General features: G+C 37.5%; 1 protein-coding gene across 1 annotated transcript; it reads left to right on the top strand.

Moving 5' to 3' along the window:
* The first annotated feature begins 1,910 nt into the window (after positions 1-1,910).
* Positions 1,911-21,762, top strand: LOC120623355 (collagen alpha-1(I) chain-like). The gene is made up of 32 exons (XM_039889329.1): positions 1,911-2,145; positions 3,475-3,696; positions 4,677-4,836; positions 5,278-5,440; positions 5,690-6,023; positions 6,202-6,308; positions 6,488-6,610; positions 6,721-6,918; positions 7,358-7,432; positions 7,521-7,631; positions 8,187-8,447; positions 8,535-8,732; positions 8,827-8,943; positions 9,530-9,620; positions 9,737-9,834; positions 9,912-10,073; positions 11,916-11,960; positions 12,052-12,258; positions 12,387-12,638; positions 13,051-13,231; positions 13,518-13,660; positions 13,832-14,048; positions 14,679-14,839; positions 16,542-16,811; positions 17,251-17,412; positions 17,543-17,758; positions 17,826-18,087; positions 18,380-18,532; positions 19,062-19,219; positions 19,932-20,047; positions 20,732-20,834; positions 21,555-21,762. The coding sequence occupies exons 1-32, from the start codon at positions 2,079-2,081 to the stop codon at positions 21,690-21,692; spliced, it is 5,271 nt and encodes a 1,756-aa protein (XP_039745263.1). The 5' UTR covers positions 1,911-2,078; the 3' UTR covers positions 21,693-21,762.
* The last annotated feature ends 235 nt before the right edge of the window (positions 21,763-21,997 follow it).

Below are 21,997 nucleotides of genomic sequence, written 5' to 3'. Positions count from 1 at the left end.
ATAAATTATAAGAAAAAAACAAGCACAACTGAGATTTGTTTTGACTTTGTTTTGTCGCATGATGTCGGTTTTTGAAAAGATTATCATTCTCTGTTTTGAGGCTTTAATAAAATGTCCCCAAGTCAACCGGAGGCGACCCTCATAACCACCGCTTATATTACATGCACGCAAATTAAGCCGCGAAACGTGCATATCTTAGTGCTATTAAGAAATAACTTTGTTTTTATGAGTCATTCCATTTTGTGAAGTATTTTTCTATTTATTTTTGACACAAAATATTGCACAAAGGCTCTGGACAATATCTGGCTTTACAATAATATGGTTTTATATTAAAAAGAAGTTATGTAGGAACGTGTTAGGTCCGACCTTATCATCGTCATCACAATCGTCATATCTCAGATTCTAATAATAGAAACTGAAGCGGGGATAGTCTTGTGGTTAGAGCTTCCGCCTCCCTTTCGGGGTAACCGAGTTCGATCCCCGGCACGCACCCCTGACTTTCCTGAGTTATGTGCGTTTTTAATTTAAGGCATTTAAAATGTCGCGGTGAAGGCAAATATTGTAAGGAAACTTACATGCCTGAGAGGTCTCCATAACATTCTTAAAGTTGTGTGGAGTCTTATCCGCAGAAGGCTAGCGTGGTGGACTACGGCCTAACCCCTTCTCATTCTGCGAGGAGACCCGTGCCCTGTAATGGGCTGATAATGATGAATAATCAAAACTAGGTCTGTAATTTATAACGTACACACCTTATGAATCACTATCAAATATGCTTCAAACTAGAACAAGGTTTGATCCCCGACAGAGGAAAATTGGGAAATGTATTCGGTCTGGACTGGTACGCTTAGGCCTTGGCTAGTACCACCCCACAGAAAAGATTTAGTGTTCCGGTACGATGTCGCGTAGAAAGCGAAGAGGGGTGTTACTTATGACTGCCATACTCCTAACAGGATAGCCCTCTTCCATCTAAGCCATTATAAACCATCAGGTTATATTGGAGTGCAGGGCTAACTTATAGTGGCATAAAAAACAGCAGGAGCCAGGATCACGTGATCTTTAGTTGACCGTCCTAACCACTAGACTATAGAGGCAGTTATTTAAAATGATTTCATGAATTCAACATTCGTAAATTTATTTGTGAAAAACAAATTAAATGTTGATCTATTCAACAAAGCAGCCAGTCTGCTCTCACAACAACGCCTGTCTCGTAAAACATCCAATTGGATTTGATGCGATGTTATTTCAGGCGTCAATAACCTTTTCCTAAAACAAACAAATTCGAGAAAATGTTTGGACGACTCATTTGTGTCGTCTATTATCTTCGGTATAAAATCAACCAGATTTGGTCTTTTGTTACGACAGTAATAATGTAGATCACACAGGTCGATAGTCTATTTCTCCTCAGCTGAATAGATTAAAATATAAAGCGAAAGTTTTACTCGTGAAATCGCGTAAGAAAAAGCATCATCGAATTTGATCATTTTAGGAATTTCAAATTTTTAATTGGCTCCTGATATTAACACCATCAGGAGAGATCGAGATTAAAGCAGTTTCAATGCATTTTTTTTCTATTGGAGGTCGCTATTATAATGATTACCTTTAGGTTATAATAATCTTACCTTACCTCTTGTAAATGAGAAAGTTTCGATGGATGGACGTATGTTGCTCAATCATCCCAGTACGGCCGGATGGACCTGGATGAAATTTGGGACAGAGATATATGATATAGTCTGGAATCGCACAATTACTACGACACGAAAAAAAGGTCAGAAATAAAACGCAGGCAAAGTCACGTCAAAATAGAATGCCATTTCCACGAGAGCAATTAAATATGCTAGCGATCATTGATCTCTGTACAAGCAATTGAAATTTATTGTTTCGACACAAATGCAATCTACATTTTAATAACGGAGTGTACTCAAGTGTCCACGCATTTTACTCAGTAAGACGGCGCCCGTCCGTGGGGGCAAGCCATGCCATCTCCCCTTGAGGACGAGTACCTTTAACTGCCCACCCTTTACTACCGGGATGGGACCCACTGCAAATATTAACCCGCTGGCATATTTATTCGGGCCAGGATGGCTCTTCAGATGAAAGGATTCCTCGTCATATTGTTTTGCGTGGTCGGCAAGGGGAAAGGGGATGGTGAGTATATTTTAATTCATCAGGATATTTTTTATAATTAATAAGTATTATTGTCAAAAGGGTTAGCGATATTATCTATAAGTAGCTATAAATGAATGGTAGAGTTCGATTCCAACAACAAAAACGAAAATATTTGTGTGAGAAATATTAATGTTTCTGTTTGTTTACAGATTTATTAAACGTATGTATGTATATTATTCATCAAAGTATTAATCAGTCCTAGTACCCATAACACAAGCTACGCTTACTTTGGGGCTAGATGGCGATGTGTGTGTTGTCGTAGTATATTTATTTATTTATTCAATGATATTTCTAAGGGCCTCCCTTGTATTGCATTTCTATGTAAGCTGAAAAATGTATTAAAATTCAAAATTAATTCAAACAATCTATATCTATATCTATACTTATAATAAAACTTTAACTGGAAGATTTCTGTACATTTACATTTTGACCGGGGGATGCTTTATAATCGTCCGAAACAGATTTTTATTTAAGTTTTTTCTGTCTGTCTGTCCGGGCATCACGTTAAAAGTACTGAACGAATTTAAATAAGTGGTAGTTAATATTTTGGGTCAACATATTATCCCGATATATATTTTTTATCCCGATAAGCAATAAGTTTCCTCCGGGAAATGGGATGAAATTTTTTATCATTTTTACTTCATAGCTCCGTTAAATTTGAACCTATTTTAATAATTCTTTTTTATTTAAAAGTGTATACTAAAAAGCAAGTATGGTTTTATTTTAATAAGGGTGTGATAAATATTGTCGGAGATAAAAACCATCTTCACAAATAACTGTAAGTCGCAAGGCATATGGGACAACGATCGAATGCATGCGAAAGTTTGTGAGAATGGATGCATGGATGGGTGTATGTATGTATGTATCAACTAAAATACCAAGTAAAATAAATAGTAGGCACATAGCTAGCCACGATGATTATGATGTTAGCATCAGATATAGATATCTAGCTTCTCGATAGACTCATACGCCAAGGAAGTCGCGGGGGTCCGCTAGTCATTATTAAACTAACAACTACTGCTCGGTTTAATGGACAAGGGGCACGTTTTTCCTTGCATGCCCTGCAAACTGTAACTCTGTTTAAAGGCATTGGTTTCCCAATTACCTTGAACAATTATTACGATTAAACTAATAATTTATTTTATCTAAAGCTATTATTAGAATATATTAACTTTATATACACCATGGATAAAAAGCATTGGCTATTGAATATTACTTTTACATAACATTATATTATTAAATAGTAATGATTTTATCTCTTTTAGGACATTGCTCGTGGAATTGACGTTTAACATTTTACCCTTTCAGATAAAGTTGAAATATTCGACGTATTATCCATCTTGCAAAATGAAGATCTACCTGATGGAGTGTCACGGGTGCCGGGACGTTGCCAAACGTCTAACACCCACGAGTTGGAGCATTCAGCTTATGCCTTGAACGAAAACGCAACACTCCATCGGCTTGCTGCTGGAATGTTCTTCAACACTTTTCCTGAAGACTTCTCTATCTTGACTGTAGTTCGTCTGAGGGGTAAGGAACTTATGTATATAATATATATATGTATCCTTATCGGAGTAAATTATTAGTGTCCCAAGCGTTGTGCCTATATTCTGAGGCATCCACTCAGTTTGGTTACGCTGTAGCGACAACAATACAGTTCAAATGAAGACCAATAATCTTGTGTAAGTCCTAAATTCAATGTAGTATGACAAGGCATCGAGAACGTCTCTCAAGCAAATTTAATTAAGTATGATACTGATGAGTTTGTTAGTTTTTGTTTGAACGTGTTTAAGGTTATAGGCCGTGATTAAAAGCTATAATATATATTCAAATTCACGCTACGAGGTTTTATCTTATTTTTTCTTTATTTATTCTCTACTTTTTATCTTTAAATACACTTTTATTTTTACAATATCATTCACTTAATATTATTAAGGATGGAAAATGGCACTCGCTATTTGATACTATAGCTATCCCATTCCCATGTCTTATCATTTAAAGTCATCAAAAAAAATGTACATAAGGAAATAATACAAACACAAAAATTAAAGACGTTAAACTATATGCACAGAAACGTTATGTTTGGAATAGTGAAGCTATCGCATTATTTTTTATTTTATAAAAAATGTAAATATACCCATGTACATTTTCTTAACTCAATTAATATTGGTAGGACACATGAAAAACTTTAAACAAAACAAAAAAAAGACAAGATACAAATACCCGCTGCGACCCTTAGGATTCAAAATACAAAAGAGGATAGACATGACGTTATTTACCACGCGACCAAAAGCGTTGAACTGCTATATCCCTTCATTATTCTTAAATAATATTATACTGTGTATATATATTAGCCGATTTCTATTGTTGCCTCTATCAAATTCCCCAATAGAAATGAATATTAGCTAGACAAAATGGTATTGCTTATTATACCATGGGATGCAGATTTCAGTCATAAAATTCTGTATCATCAACAATAAAATAAGTAGGTTCACTTTCTGTCAACTTAGGTACCGAGCAAAACCCTGTCTTCGTATTGTACTCGGACGCCGGCGATGAACAGCTGCAGTTAGTTGTTGGTGAACTCATTGAGCTGTACTATGAGGACACACGAGGAGATCCTGAAGATAATGAACTCCTCACCTTCAGAGTCAATATCGCCGATGAAAGGTAGTAAACTGTTATAATATGTCTGCTTTAGAAACCTAGAATTCTAAATGGACAAAAATTCCAGGATTTTTCTAGTTTCTCAACTTCTGATCTTCAATATCGTATATTAAAGTATAATTTCTAATCACAACAAATTTTTAGACTTTCATAGAATTCTATCCTTTTTAAAGTGTGCACAATTCATATAGTCAAAATACCTATGTAGGTATCTCGACCTTAGTTATAACGCAGTTATTAATTTTTTACTTGCCATAAATATGATCTCCAACTTCACTTGTTAAATACTTTTAAGTACAATGGTTACTTTTACCTTACTGGGTAAAAGTAACCATTGTCTAGACTTCACTATAGTATAGTAGATATCTTCTAATTCCTAATCCTCCCTTAGCTATTTTTCTAAAGTACATAAATAGATATTTAAATATATACTTTATGAATCAGATGGCATAGAGTTGCAATTAGCATCAAAGGTGACTCTGTAACACTGCTAGTTGACTGTGAGATAAAAGGCACCTTGCAGTTAAGAAGACATCCTGGAAGCACATTTAATCTTGCTGGAGTTCTAGTTGTGGGTGCTCAAGTTACTCCCGACCAGTATTATGAGGTATGAAAACATATACCAACTATGAATTATTTAACCTTGAACCAATGTTGTCGAATATAACCAAGCTTGTTCTTAGAATTGTTTTAAATTCAATGCCCTTTGAAGCAAAACCAATTAATTCATCTTAATAAACCTCATAGATACAAACTGCATCAAATTTATTTGCTCTAATTGAAATTCCTTCGACATGACGAAACCGTTCACTATTTTACAGCTTCGAATTGAAACCTAAACAATTGTTTATTACAGGGTGATATTGAATTGCTCCAGTTTGCTAATCAACCTGATCTTGCATACGATATGTGTACATCTACCGCCCTAGACTGTGGATCATTTGGATCATACGATTTTTCCTCAGAATTAACAAGGAATGAGGTCAAAGAACCTGATTATGATATAAATGAACCAAGTCCCATTAATGAGAACAATTATGGCCCACTTGGACAAAATAGATTATTTAAAGAGAAAAATCAGTCTGATAATCTATGGGCCTCAGCAAGCAAAGATTTAACCACCGCTAAGCCTTATTGGCAAGTGCCTGAATCTTTTGGCATTACATCGCGTTACGCTGCAACAGACAATGGTGAGAGCTATCGCGTATTTAATATGTACGCTGTCTTTAGAGAAATACTCCTAATATAATCCGATTCCCCTCCATTGTTGAAAATAATGTACTGTTTACTAAAGTGTTGCACTAATTGGTAGTGATTTGGCATAATGCACAATGCACTGCATATCTATAAAATATCTTTATCCTGCAGACGAAAACAGCATCTTTGGGCGATTTACGGACACTGAGGAATTTATGTCAACTACTTCTAATATAGAGGTAACACCGCCTGGATATTTAGAAGTATCTAGCCTAGCAGTAAGTATAATTATTTCGTACTAGTTCGTTAAAAGCTTTTGCTTTGATTTCGTTATGTTCAAGTGCCTTTACTTGGATATTTTTTTGCAAAAGAATAGTTAAATGTCGCTATGGAGTAGCAACTACAGAATAAACTCGCTGCTAACATTATAAAACTTATAATAATTTTACTGTTCCAGGTAAAACGACAAATTGGTGATGACACAGACATTTTAACACTTTCTACCACGGAATATCCATATATACCTATAACAACCACCGAAGACTCCGAATGGCTCACACATCCTCCGGATAGTGGCGAGGTAAGATCATATTGAATATATGTATGAGGTATTGAGTAAAATCTTAGATACAACTTAATTATTTATGGAAGTACTTATATCTCAGCTCATTTAATTTGTTTTATTTATAGGGTATTACCTCCACAATCTACGAACCAACAGACACCTATTATGATTACGGCAGCTCCGGAACGTATTTCGGTCCTCGGGGGTATCCTGGGCCTCCTGGACCGCAGGGACCGAGAGGACCGAAAGGGGAACCTGGTAAACCCGGTACAGAGGGACAACAGGGATTCACTGGACCACCAGGACATGTATTTGTAGTACCTGTAAGTATTTCCAGCTTATGATGTTTCGCCCCTTTTGAACTTTCATCAAGTTATATTGATCAAGAGTGTGCTCAGAATTTTTTGAGCTTGCTCCTCCCTTATACTACATTTAAATCACGAGGATAGGCATCTTGCTGGACCATTCCCACTTAATGCTGCATCATCACTTTCCATGAATTAGGTGTGATTTCAGCCATGTGTAAAGAAACTGAAAAATATTTTAAACTTAATAAAATAATTTCGAAAATTTTAAGGCACAAAGCCTGTTGGAACGAAGTCTAAAAAAGTTAAACGGCAAACAACTTCTTTTAGAACCATTTCAATAAATCATGATTTTGGTTCACGTTAAAAATAGATCTTTTTGGCATTACGTGCCAGCACTTAGCTAGTTGTTGGTTAAGTATCTAAACCTGATATTGATCATTTAATATTTTTACAGCTTCAGAACCCTGGAAACGAAAAGGGACCAGATGCACAATCAGAAGCACTTCGCCAAATACTAACTCAACATATGGTATGTTCCATAAAAATTAAGAAAAAATATACAAGCTCTCTCTAAAGTTTGCAACTAACTAAAGGTGAAACATTTTATATTTTTTTAGGCCGCAATGAGAGGCGCAGAAGGTCCTATGGGTCTTAATGGGCCACCAGGCCCTGAGGGAGAGATTGGATCTGAAGGGCCAAAAGGAGAACAAGGAGATCAGGGCGAACCAGTATGTATTGTTTCTACATTTTTTTACATTGTATGTAATGAACTAGTGAAATAGCTTTATAATATGGTCAGAGTCGGTTATATAATTTTTAGAAATTTATATAACAGTTTAATCAGCTTTTTCCTGAAAGAGCTGGATTTTTGCTAAATGTTATTATTTTATTCAACCCAATTCGCAATAAACTTTAATACATTTTACAATTTTTTCCTAATCTAATGTTGACAATCATAGTTAGTTGTAAACTATAAACTTTGTAATAAAAATTTATGAAGTTATCGTAAACTTTCTGTTCTATCGGTCAGAATGTATCAGCTGCGAGCATCTGAGAGTTTAATAAAAGCAATTAGGTAAACCTCTATAAATTTAACCTAGTAGCAAACAGCGAAAAACGTTGTATAAACCTAAATCGATCTTGAGGTTTGGTATTTTTCTGTAGCTTGCATTCTGGAAAAAACGTGGACGAAGACGCGGGCCACCGCTCCTATATTTAAAAACTGCTCAATTACAAAGAGACTGCTTAATAAAGATAGATATAATTGGGCAATCTTTTCCCAGGGACCACCCGGACCAAGGGGCATTCAAGGGCCTCAAGGCAGATTAGGTCGACGTGGACACGCAGGAAGAGATGGGGAAAGAGGATCTCCAGGTTCACCGGGTCCTAAAGGTGAACAGGGTTATCCAGGACAGACTGGTATGCCTGGTGATAAAGGTGAAAGGGGAACACCAGGTCAGCAAGGCGAAGCCGGTGCTCCCGGTCTTGATGGTCCTCCCGGCGACGATGGACCACCTGGGCCACCAGGACTATCTGGAGAATTGGTAAAAATTTTCGATTTTTTAATCATACTGACATTAAAACACAAGGGTTATTCCTAATAAACTTTTTGTAACCCTTTTGAACAACAGGGGCCAAGAGGTTTTACAGGCCCCAGAGGATTCCCAGGCCTTATTGGTTATCCAGGAATACCAGGCAATGAAGGCCCTCAAGGAACTAAGGGAGCATCAGGACAACCAGGACCTCCTGGAACCCAAGGACAGTCAGGACCGATGGGGCCAGCTGGCTCTCCTGGTCCTCAAGGATCTATTGGCGCACCAGGCATTCAGGTTTTTATATATTATAAAATGCTACTTTTCTGAATCGCCACGTTTAATTAAAGCTCATCCTTCACTAACGCTATATGTCGTACTTAATTTGTAGGGATCTCAAGGAAAACAGGGAATCTCGGGGTTACCAGGTCCCGAAGGTTCACCGGGAACGCCTGGAACACCAGGTCAACAAGGTTCATCTGGTGACGTTGGAATGCCGGGTCCACAAGTAAGTAGACCAGACCAATCGCTCAATAGTAACATTTAAATATAAAAAAACGTGTGAGTACTCGCGTCAGAAGTTTTACTTCAAATCTCTTCAAAAATTTTTTTATCCTTCGCCTTATTTGTCGTTTGTAGAAAAAAAGACACTAACAATAGAAAAAAGATATTTAATACAAAGTTTTATTATAACGCATTATATAGTTAAATAAAGTTTATTTAAATATCACAAAAAAATATTTCCACAATCAAAGAAATGGACATAATAAATATAATTATAATTAAACTTGGAATACTAATAGACTCATTATCGGACAACCAAGCTTCACTAAACATTAAAATTTGAGATTTTGAAAAATTGAATTAATTAAATCACCGGAATGAGCCCGCAGACTTTGACAATTGAAAGTGTACACTGTCAAAACTTTTAGCTTACTTCAGGGTGTCGGTTTTTTGTGACGGTGTGCCGTGTGTGGGAACATCGTAAAAATGTACTCTCAACATTTTTCCCTAACGCGCCTAAAGAAGTATAATTTCAAAAACCTATCCTACTTTTTCATTTAGTACAACAAATAAAATAATGTACCTTTCAGGGCATGGTAGGATTTCCTGGGCCACGAGGCTTAAAAGGCGATGATGGACCTAGAGGTTTATCTGGTGATAAAGGAGACAGAGGAATTAGAGGTACGTAAAATATCAACATTAAAATTCATTCCGTTTCTTTCAATGATAACTTACTAAAATCATAGCAGAAGCAGAATACACCAGTAACAAATATGAGCAATATCTATGATTAACAGGAATAGAAGGTGAGAAGGGTGAGACAGGACCCAAAGGTGAACGTGGCTTACCAGGTGAACCTGGTCCCACTGGTATTGAAGGGCCTGAAGGACAAAAGGTATATTCTATTTGAATCATGCTTAAAAGACCTGAGTAGAGTCTATGTTAAAATAATGATGTTTTAAATTGTTATAGGGAACCGAAGGGCCAAGAGGTGAGACGGGATCAAATGGCCCTACAGGTGAAAAAGGCGCTACTGGACCACAAGGACCCTCAGGTTATCCTGGAATGCAGGGAGAAAAAGGAGATAAAGGCGCATCGGGTAGACGGGGAAGGCGTGGAACTAAGGGAGTAGCGGTAAGTTATACTTACATTCACTTCTTTCTTGCCACCCCATCCCTTACTAAATTAATGTTCACCTGCTAAGCAAATGCCTCATCTCTCACAGAAGATCTTCACTGTTATTGATCTTTGTTCAGCGGCTTAGCAAACAGACGCAAGGGTATGAATAATGTCAATTCACAAACTTGAGTTTGGTACTAAGAATTTCTGCACAAATTAAAGACGATGGTATAGCTGTGGCAAGTTGGAATAATAGGTATTTGAAAAACCTATTGCAGTCGCGCTGAGCTCGTATTCCCATGAAGTGTGCGATAGGAACCGCTGTAACGCAGACCAATTCTACCAATAAAAAGTTAACGATATCGACGTTTCGTATTCACCTGTATTCTCATCCAAAACTGAGCCGATTCAATTATTATTTGCATAAGAATTTAGAGAAAGATTGCGTCTAGGTTTCTCTTTCTTTCTCTCATGTTATTTATTTTTTATATTTGTCTTTGAGTCGCGGAAAAAAGGGGATTTATTGATCATTTTAGAGAGCCAGATTATGGAACAACAAACACTGCCTACTAGTTTTGATTTTATAAAAAAAACGTGTGTGTACTTATGTTCACGCGATAGAAGTTATACTTTATTTATTTATTTATTTATTTGGGTTCACAAACAACATCACAGTATCACATTACACAATGGTATCCATAGTACAAATAATTACTCACTGCGGCGTCAACTGCGTAAACCACATATTACAAGAAATATTTGTTAATGGGGCTTATTCAAAAGCTAATAAAACATTATTGTTGCAACATTTTCTACAAAAATACAAACAAAAAAAAAAATATAAGAAGGAGATCTGTAATATTATTTATGAATATCTTGTGATCGCAAAACTTTGCCTGTAACAATAATTGATTATCACCCGGAATACTAGTATATAAATTTAATTTTAAGACTATTTTAAACAATCTATGACCGCCTTCTTAAAGGCGCCTATTCGCGTAGAAAAAATGTCTATATTATTAAAGTTCTCGTTATATGATTGTGTCATTCTAAATAATGGAGAACGCTTGCCTGCATTGGTGCGACACATAGTAGTAGCAAAAAGCTGATGCATTCGATTCTTTCGTATTGGAGTTCTAAATGGTATTCTATAACAAAGTTTTCGGGTTAAGGTCTTTACTTTAAAATCTTTTAAAAAAATTTATCTGACGCCCTATTCTACATTTGTAGAGAAAACGGCACAAACAATAGAAAAAAGGTATTTAACACATTGAAAGTTTTATTATAACGCACTATCTAGTTATCTCAGTTATTATAGTTATTAGACCACCAAGTTTCACTGAACATTAAAATTTTAGATTTTTGTACAATTGTATCAATTAAATCAACGGAAGGAAAATTAAAGTGTACTCTGTCAAACCTTATTTTGAAAAACTTAAATGTCGACTATAGCTAGCTTCAGGGTGTCGGTTTTTTGTGACGGTGTGCGCGCGAATCGTAAAAATTGAACTGGCGAGCTATTTATCCCCTCTCAATCAGTTTCGCAACTACCTTCATCCTGTTAAATTCGTGTAACCATGTGCGCACGCATCTCGTTGCATCGTATAATTTCACATTCCATGATTTTTCCTAACGCTGCTAATAACGCTGCTAATTTTTTTTTAAGTTACTTCAACTACAAAAATACATTGCGTTTGAAGCATTATCCAGAGACGAATAGGAGGGTACGTTTATGGACAATCTCGCTTGTCTATACGAAATCATGCCCTCAACTACCGAGTCAAACATGCTAATAACTAAACAAACGAGGCAAAGCGTGACTTGATTAAACTAAATAAATATCTACTTCTTTAACAGGGAATGGTCGGAAGCCCAGGAGACCGAGGAGAAGGTGGTCCGAGGGTAAATAGATTGTTTCTTTTAATAATGAAATATATTGCCGTATGCTTTAAATACAATAGGTATATAACTAACTAGTATTTGTGCCTTTTAGGGATATCGTGGATCGCGTGGTCGTAGAGGATCCGATGGACCACCTGGACCTAAAGGTGACACTGGTCAACCGGGGCCGCCTGGGTCTGTTGGTGAAAGAGGCTCACAGGGAATAGAAGGGCCTCGAGGATTTCCAGGTCCTATGGGGCCTCCAGGAATAGATGGCAAGCCGGGCTTGCCCGGATCGCCGGGTGAACGAGGACCTGTGGTATGTTTATATACTATTTATTTTTCTACTTCGTAGTATTTATTTGACTAAACTTAATACTCTTATTTATCATATTTATTATTAAACATACTAGCTTAGAATATTTATTCAACACAAATTGGTTACAGGGTGAAACAGGATCTCCGGGATTACCTGGACCAACGGGATCTATTGGTCCCCAAGGACAAATTGGTGACCAAGGACCGCCTGGACTGCAAGGTCCATCTGGCATTCCAGGAACACCCGGAGAAATGGGAACTCCTGGAGAAATGGGAAAAGAAGGGCCAGCGGGTCTACCGGGCCCAGAAGGAAAGCCAGGGCCTGTTGGACCGCCAGGTTTGCCTGGCCATAATGGAGAGTCTGGTATGCCAGGGATGCCGGTGAGAAATATTTTTAATTATTTAACTATCGATATCTTAATACTTCTTCTTATCTTACATACATAATCGTAAATGTATGATTCATATCAGACAATAGATATCCACAACTTGCTATTTGAATTTTGTTCTCTCTTCATCTCTAATATGATCACGGAGAGCTAATCATCCCCGCACTGAGTGACTCTTTCTTATCATGTTCAAAGTTTATCATCATAATTTTATTTTCGTGTTCTGAAGCCATAAGTAATCATTGCCAGCACGCAGTGAGCAATTTCTCAGTGTCTTCAGAAACTGAGAAATCACTCTTCAACGTTTCAATGTCTTCATCACACAAATTCAACGTCTTCATCTATTAATTCATAATATAATATAAAAAAAAATTGTTGCTGGAATTTGTTTATTCTACTTGAAGGGAACACCAGGATCTAAAGGTGATATGGGCCCGTCCGGGCCTCCCGGAGTAAGAGGTGATAAAGGGCAGCAGGGCGAACCTGGCCGTGAAGGCTTACAAGGGTCTGTGGGTCGCGATGGGCCTAGAGGATCGCCTGGGCCCGGTGGACAAAAGGGAGAAGTAGGAGAACCTGGCCCTATAGGTAATAATTTATCTCACATACATACTCAGTGGCTTTGTAGTACCTAGCTATAGAATGGCTTAGCTATAATAGCGTTTCAGTTGCCATTATACCGATATTTAACTCTTATTCTTAATTGTTGCGCAAAGTTGACAGATAAAACTTGATAAAAAACTTTTTCAATGCAGGTCTTAAAAGCATTTCCTATTGTATGAAGAGCACGCCACTGTATTTAATATAACAAAATTGTAAATTAGTAGGTACAGCTTTAACGGTGAATTATCATTTATTCGCTTTAAAACAATAGGTCCTGTCGGCCGAGATGGTTTACTCGGACCCAGAGGCTTAGTCGGTCCTCCCGGTCCAGTGGGACTCCCGGGCGAGGATGGAGATAAAGGAGATGCAGGACCACCCGGCGAAAAAGGTTTTAAAGGCTCAATGGGGGAACCTGTAAGTTATATTACAATCGTTTCATTATATTTAGGACGACTTTTAATAGAATGTATTTTCTTTTATATACGTATTTATTGTATGTATATTCGTGAATATAATAAATATGTATTGTGTTACCTGGAATCGATTATTCCACTGACACCGACTAGACATAATAATATTTTTTAGGGTCCGCAAGGTTCACCCGGAATTCAAGGTTTAAGAGGTGAGCCAGGGTCTGTGGGCTTGCCTGGGGATAAAGGTCCACAAGGCGATCCGGGTCCAATTGGTGCGCCCGGAACAGACGGAGTACGCGGACCAGTTGGCCCTACGGGTAAAACTGGGCCAGAAGGACCTAAAGGGGAACCGGGTGCAAATGGAGATAGAGGAGACGTTGGACCTATTGGTAAGATATTTTTTACGTAAGCTTTGATTCGAATTCTTAGATATACAAAATTGCTAGCTGTAGTCTAATTGATCCGCATTTATTTTGGTTTGTAAGAATCCCACTGAAACTTCATTTGCTACGGCTAAAAGACCTTAAAGTATCCTGTATCGGTTTCCATGATTGAAGCAATCTGGTTATTTCCTCTTACTTCACCTCGAAAAACCCCGGCTATTTATCCGTAATAAAAAGTATTATTCGTCTCCAGGATGCAAAATCTGTGCCATATTTAATCAAGTACGGTTCAGCGGTAGAGCCAGGAGTTAAAAAGAAACAAATGGATACACTTTCGGATTTATGATTTAGTCGTTTACTAATATTATAAATGTGGAAGTGTGTTTGTTTCTTTGTTCTCCCTTCACGCTCGAACTAAGCCACCAATTAATTCAATTTTTGGCATAGAATTACTTGAAAGGACAGAGAGTTACATAATTAAGTTTAAAATACCCTAATAAACGCCAACGAAAACATGGGCAACAAATAGTTCTATATATAGACTATTAAAAGTAAATCATCAATCAATTACCTTAAAAACTCTATGATATTTAAAATAATACGAGGAATGTAAAACCAACTATATTCTAAATTTAGGTCCAGTTGGACCTCCTGGCCTAACTGGGCCGCCGGGAAGACGTGGTGCAAAAGGAAACACCGGGGAGCCTGGACCCCGGGGACTTGAAGGAGATCGTGGTGAAATAGGGAGTCCTGGCCCAATTGGTCCAGCAGGACCACAAGGGCCTGAAGGCAAAATAGTAAGTACTTGTACATAGTATTGTGTCTACTAATCTGCGGAAGTCTACTTTTGTTGTTTCAAAATTCAAAAATTCAAATTCAAAATTCATTTATTTCAAGTAAGCCTAATATAAGAACTTTTGAAACGTCCTGTCTATTTGTAGAGACTCTACCACCGGTTCGGAAGGCAGGTTTTACCGAGAAGAAGCCGGCAAGAAACTCAGCAGTTGCTCTTTTCCAACATCGTTTAACAATTTAATAATCTTTGTTCTATCTTGTGTGAGATGAAAGCAGAGCGGCTTGTTTCCAGGCAACCTTGTCGATGCCGATAAATGTGTGTTTATACATTCTTTAAATTTATGTAATGGTAAATCTAATATTACTTTCGGCATCACGTTATAAAAGCATATACTCAATTAAAGTTTGATAGAGTAGGATGAAATGTTTGGAGCATTGTCACAAAATTGCCTATCTACGGGTACTCTACAAGATATATATCGGAGAGTGTGCTTTCTTTCATGTTATTTATTTTTCGTATATATCTTTGAGCCCCCGTCGCGTCTTTGAGGCACTGAAAAAAGATGATTTATTGGCCATTTTAGAGGGTCAGAAAATAAATAAGTAAAAACTAAACTTTCAAAAAATAAATGATAATGACAAGTTTATACTAGATTTTACGAAAAAAAAACATTGCTCTTGAAGCATTATCCAGGGACGAATAGGGGAATACGTTTATGGACAATCTCGCCTGCCTACACGTTCCTGTTAAGCCCGACCCGTAAATCGAAACCATGACCTCAACTACCGAGTCAGACATGCTACCACCTAGACAAAAGAGGCAGCGCGTGACTTCATTAAACTAAATAAATATCTACTTATTTTATTTACTACTACTAAGGAACTACAACTTCTAATCTAGTGCTAGTGATCTAGATTCTCCCTTACATTTTCCCTTCAAACTGCGAGGCATTGATATGAGATACTACGACACTGGCGTTTCGCTTCCTCGTTTATAATAGGCACCGTAATGATTTGAATGCTCTTCCGGCTCCGTTTGTCACAATAATATATGTGAGTTTAAGTCAAGACTCACGAGTGATTAGGATATCTTCTAGGAAAGCCCGCTCTACCTTTTATTATAACTCTACCGTCAGGTGTTATTGCAGCTAAATGCTTGTTTAGTCTATTTAAAAAAAGTCTGTACTGGTTTGTGTATACAGAGTTAAATAAAGAATACCTTTCGGCCTGTAGTTATTTACATTAAAACTAACAATTTTTGTTCTACGACTTTCTTTAACTCGATAGTTTGTGAAATATTAAATGTTCAATATTTTACATAGTAACTCTACTTCTCTGTATTGTAACATCGGCAGCGCGCGAACCACGACTGTATCATGCGGACAATGGCCCGACTACGCGACTTTGTCGAATCACATGTATTTGGTTTCACAGTATAATATCACTTCACAGAAATAACATGAAAAACTATATTTTTTTATGAAATGAATTAATACTTAATTTGGAAAACTTAACAAAAGTTGTTTATTTTAATAATAGGAAATACTAACCCGAGAGCTTACTGGTATCTTTTATTTAACCCTGTATGTATTAAATATCTGTATAAGTACAAATAAGTGTTTAGTACTTTAATACGCGCGTTTACAAAACTATTCCTTAGTATTAACTAAATAGTTCTAATAAAAATTGTGACCTTCTATCAAGGGACCCAGAGGTTCTATTGGGCCGAAGGGTGACGACGGCGCCCCAGGTTTGCAAGGAGAACCAGGTTCAAAAGGAGTTTCGGGCCCGGAAGGACCAAAAGGAGATCCTGGACCAGCTGGTTTTCCGGGTGATCGTGGCGAATCTGGTCCGCAGGGAACTAAGGGTGAACCAGGTCCTGATGGCCCTGAGGGTAGTACAGGACCACCTGGCCCGCCGGGCGTCGTTGGACCGCCAGGCAAACCAGGAGAAGCTGGAATTCCAGGCAGTCCCGTAAGTGGCATTCCAAAGTTTATTACTTAGAATTAACTAGTTTAACACACTGAACAATAAATACTATAAAAGCGGATAGTGGGACAAGATTAGCTTTTTATAATTAGGCACGAAATCAGCTTTTTCAAAACCAAATATCTGCAGAACTAAACTCTTTTAAATAAGAATATTATAAGTAGTGGTTAGTAAATAAAAAATACAACTACAAAGGACATTTCCGCTTTTTTTTGTAAACAAGGTATCTTTAGCCATTACAAATTTGGTTCTGCAGCAAAAATAAAGACCGCTTTATAAGGTTGCGGCGGCCTATGTCTCTCCATAACAACGAAAAACAAACCCTGTTTTACCATTTTGAAAAGGCAACCTAACTAAAGATGTAGATATAAAAACGAAAAATGTGTCTTTTAAATTAGAGGTTTTAATTGATTGTTGTTTCTAGGGTACAGAAGGTCAGGCAGGTGCTCAAGGCAGTCCAGGCGTCCCAGGCGAAAAGGGAGATGCAGGGCCCAAAGGGATTTCAGGAGAAATTGGCCCAGCTGGGCCACCAGGGTCACTTGGGCCAGAAGGACAAAGGGGATTACGAGGACTCCCAGGGCCACCTGTAAGATTAATAACCTACTCAAATAGTTACTCTAACTTTCAAAGTTTACTTCAAAATGGATTGTATTTTTGTACAAGCTAAGAATTTAAAGAACAATAAACAAATATGATTGATATACTTTTACTTACAGGGTGATGTAGGCCAACCAGGTGCTATGGGACCATCTGGTTCACCTGGAATCGCTGGATTACCGGGGTTACAAGGAGTAAGGGGAGAGAAAGGCAACAGAGGTCCAAAAGGCCATATTGGAGAAACAGGTCCGATGGGTTTGAAAGGCGATCAAGGGGAAATGGGTAAACAAGGATTACAGGGGCCCGTTGGACCTGCAGGACCTAAAGGAGATACGGTAATTTTATTAGTTAAATGGCAACACTCGTTTTTAGTGCAAAAATACATGTTTATCTTACTTTTAGGGCCCAATCGGACCCGCGGGACCGAAAGGAGATATTGGTCCCGCTGGCCTTCCAGGACCAGAGGGGCCCGTAGGGCCAAAGGGCTCGTCTGGCCCAGAAGGTCGACCAGGGCTTCCCGGACCACCTGGCAACCCAGGGCCGCCTGGACCACCTGCTCCAGCGCCACGAATACCGGCAGAATTATTTATGACTCAAAGAAAACGACGTAGCATTGTTACAGAATCTATGGAAACTGCAACACAGGACGAGTTTGAAGATGAGGGTAAGTCATACATACATAACATTTTCGAAATATCATATAGGTAACTCTTGACATGAATAATTATAAAAAGGTGTTTTGAATTACAAACACGAATAATATATTTCATGGTTTTAATGCGAAATAATGGAATCAAACAATAAATAAAATGATTAAATTCAAACTCTTTGGTTGGATTAGTTGAACAGAAGTATGTAAGTTTTAAAAAAAGAGAATAGTAAAAAATAAATATAAATCCAGTTTCCCGCACTACAAGAAATTACCACTCTGTGTTATAAAAGATATTTTTTTACAGATGATGATGATACTGAATGGGTCAGCGAAGTGTTATCGAGCGTTATAGCAGCGCATACAGCCTTAGACACGGCTAAAAGACCGCGGGGTACCAGAGATAATCCTGCTGTATCCTGCAGAGACTTGCGGACTTCTCACGTCAATTTAACTGATGGTAGGTAACATGAAGAACCGATTGTTGAAGTCAATCTACCGTGGTTGCTGCGTGCTAAACTAGACCAAGAGACTGTCAAAATGATTGGCCTAATCTTTGACTCAACCTGAAATCTTAAGATATATTTTTAGCGACACTTCACTTATTTCCCAAAAATTTTCATAAAACTCTGACATAGATAGATTTTTCATATTTATAAGAATAAAATTTTAAATTAAATGAAAGGTATGGGACATTTGTTTCTAATAGATAGCATGGGATAACCCAAATGAAAATAGATTAGGAAAAACGAAAACAGATCCATAACATAATTAAGTATATTAAGTCTGGAAACTTTGGTTAAGCCCACTGACCTCCACCGTGGTAAAGCCCAATATATAAAAACATTTCGAGAAGAAACTCGCCCTAGAAATGTTGCGAGACTGCACACGAAATCTATACCGAATACGCTTAACTTCTCAAGGACATACAAACATGTGATTCAAAAGAAACTAAAAGATGATGACTATTCATTTTATTTTTTTACCAGGCTTCTACTGGATTGACGCACGCGGGGCAAGTTCACGCCCGATACACGTGTATTGCCAGGGTTACAGCACCTGCTTGTATCCTGACAACATCAATGCCGCTGCTGTTTTCATGGACACTGATGGCCACAAGTTTTCGCAGCGTGACTACGGATATCGCGTGAGTTTTTACTACACTAGTAGCTACTATCTACCTACCCAGCTTTCCTATTCCTATCCATATATAGGTAGAAATATATTGAGTTTATACATCTCCATAAACATGGCCAGGGTGACATTTTTTCCACGATAAAACGATACAATATTTATCTTCTTCTACAGTTTGAGCCACTCCTCGAGCTGGGTGCTCATGGAAATAATATTTTTAATAATATACGTATACTAATAAACGGGGATATAAAATACGCTCTTTTCCCCTGTTACCGTGCTTTGGCATGTGTACAAATAATATTTATAATGATAAAGGGCAGGGGATAAAATTTGTGTTTACGGCCGTGCTGCCTGGGCAAAGGCCACCTCTGTTATAGGAGGCAGGGATTTCGCTTTCCTCCTTCCCGTTGCACTGCTCAATTATTGAAGATTGGCGTTGGCAAAAACAATTTCGGATCAGATCAGACTGTTTTAGTTTCTGAATTCAAACTCTTCAGCTATTATTATCAATACATTGTTTTATTTTCTCCCGTACCTTAATCAATCTATTTTGTGACCTCGAACCCCACCTGCCTTATTGCCATATCTTAATTGATAAACAAAAAATACTAAAGCTATTCTTTATATGGTTTACTTCGAAGGAAAGTGTACTTAAGGTTATAAGATCCGGCAAATACAGTAGTCTCACTAAGTCAGAAAATACTTTATCTTTGTCTTTTCAGATTACGTATGACAGCGAAGGCTCTGGCTCGATTCAACTGCGTTACTTGAGGTTACTCTCCAACGGCGCGAGGCAAAACTTTACTTACACCTGTGTCAATACTCAAGCCCCACAAAGGCAAGCTAAACAGTAACAAATATCTTGGTTTAATGAATCCATCCCGAATCGAACGAACCTTTAGTCATTTCGACTAAAGCAAATTATGTCCATTTTCTATATTCAATCTATCCGTAATCTTTCCGATTGATTACTTAACAACGTTGTTATTGTAGGAAAATATCCGTACAATTTAGAACAAATAACAACTTTGCTAAGCAACTTAACAACATATGACAGATATATTGAATATAGAAAACGGACGTCAATTATATCGGTTATTTCGAACCGTTTTTCAACCGGACATGCCTAGGCCACAACTTTATCTTTGGATGAGACATTATTAATCCCACTCTCTCTCTCTGTTCTTTACCACTAAATAAACGCTATCTTAATTAATTTGGTTAATTATTAATTAAAGAGGTCGATTGGCGCAGTGGGCAGCGACCCTACTTTCTGTGTGTGTGTGGGTTCGATTCTCACAACTGGAAAATGTTTGTGTGATTAACATGAATATTTTTCAGTGCCTGGGGGTTTATTTGCATATTGTAAGTATTTATGTACACTATTCTTACAAATATTCATCAGTTATCTTAGTACCCATAACACAAGTTACGCTTTCTTTAGGGCTAGATGGTGATGTGTGTATTGTTGTTTATTGTGTCTACGTTTTTTTTTATTTAATTGTTTTGCCTTTTATCGCAGATCGGATATACCAGCTGATTTAATAAGAGCTAACGGCGTTAAGCTATTTGGGCAGAATAACGTCGAGTTTAAGGAACCACAAATTATTAAGGATCAGTGCGAGGTATTTCTTTAATTTCTAGTTGTTTTTTTTCTCCAGAACCTCTTAAGGAACCTCTCCGTCAAGGTTGTGTACGTGAAGTGTGCTGTCAATTTGTCAAAAATATTATACTTTGTAGAAGTTACTAAAGTTAATGTAGCTTAGAAAAAAATTAAATACATCAACAAAGGCTCATGCATCATAAATATCATCATTAGCCTAATATCATCCTACCGCTGATCACCGGCCTCCTCACTGGGAGGAGAAACGTTATTAGAGCATAGACCCACCAGTAACTTGTAATTTTTTTTGCTACAATTAATTACTATCTAGATTGTTTCTTCTTCTTCTTCTCTTCTTTGAGTCCTTCGACACCTGGTGGTGTTCCTCCCTTTCGGGGAGACATAGTTTGATCCCTGGCACGCATCAAAATTTTTGGAGGTATAGGTGATAGGCTGAGTTTTTAATAGCGATTTAATATCACTTGCCTCAACGGTGAAGGAACACATCTCGATGAAACCTGCCTGCCTGAATGTTGTCAATGGCATGTTTAGTCTAGTAGCCACTTAGCCACACTAACTATCCAACCTGTCCCCTGTTGTGGGATGGTAGTTGATGGATGATAGCGATGATGTCATAAATCAACTGATTTGAGTAGGTACGAACATTGGACGAAGTTTTTAGTATAGTAACTCATTTTTCTAGAATAACTTGATTGCGATTTTTTTACATCTTATGTTTCAGGATGGTGCAGGAGAAATAGTTCTTGAAGTGCGGACATCTCGTAGTGAGCGCTTACCAATCAGTGATTTTCAACCTATTTCATTTATTGATGCAAAGCACGACTTTTCATTTACAGCTGGTCCGATATGTTTCAACTGAACTATGAAAGGGCCATTCACTATTATGTACTTAAAACCTTTGATCTTTGTAAATATTGTAAATAAATGTTGTGACGACTAAGTATTTTTTTTTAAATCCTTTAGTCTTTTATAGTCTGTTTTGTCCGTCAGCAGGAAATCAGAAGTTTGAAAATTTTTGGTTTGACTGAAAATAAATATGATATGGTTTTTTTAATCCAAAACGGCCGCTCTGCGAAATTGACAATTTAGCAATAAGTCTAAATCGGTTTCCGAGGAGAAGGAATATGATATAATTTCTGAGATCCAAGATCCAAGATCCAAGGT

This window comes from Pararge aegeria, chromosome 4 (assembly GCF_905163445.1).
Source record: "Pararge aegeria chromosome 4, ilParAegt1.1, whole genome shotgun sequence".
NCBI lineage: Eukaryota > Metazoa > Arthropoda > Insecta > Lepidoptera > Nymphalidae > Pararge > Pararge aegeria.
Note: the sequence above shows the minus strand (reverse complement) of the source record. Positions and strands in the feature narration are given on the sequence as shown.

Bases quoted from the DNA above. Each gene is read 5' to 3' on its own strand.
- LOC120623355 (XM_039889329.1), top strand. From the start codon at position 2,079: ATGGCTCTTCAGATGAAAGGATTCCTCGTCATATTGTTTTGCGTGGTC. The intron at 9,835-9,911 runs GTATATTCTATT...AAATTGTTATAG, and splicing joins AAGGGCCTGAAGGACAAAAG to GGAACCGAAGGGCCAAGAGG. The intron at 16,812-17,250 runs GTAAGTGGCATT...TGTTGTTTCTAG, and splicing joins CTGGAATTCCAGGCAGTCCC to GGTACAGAAGGTCAGGCAGG.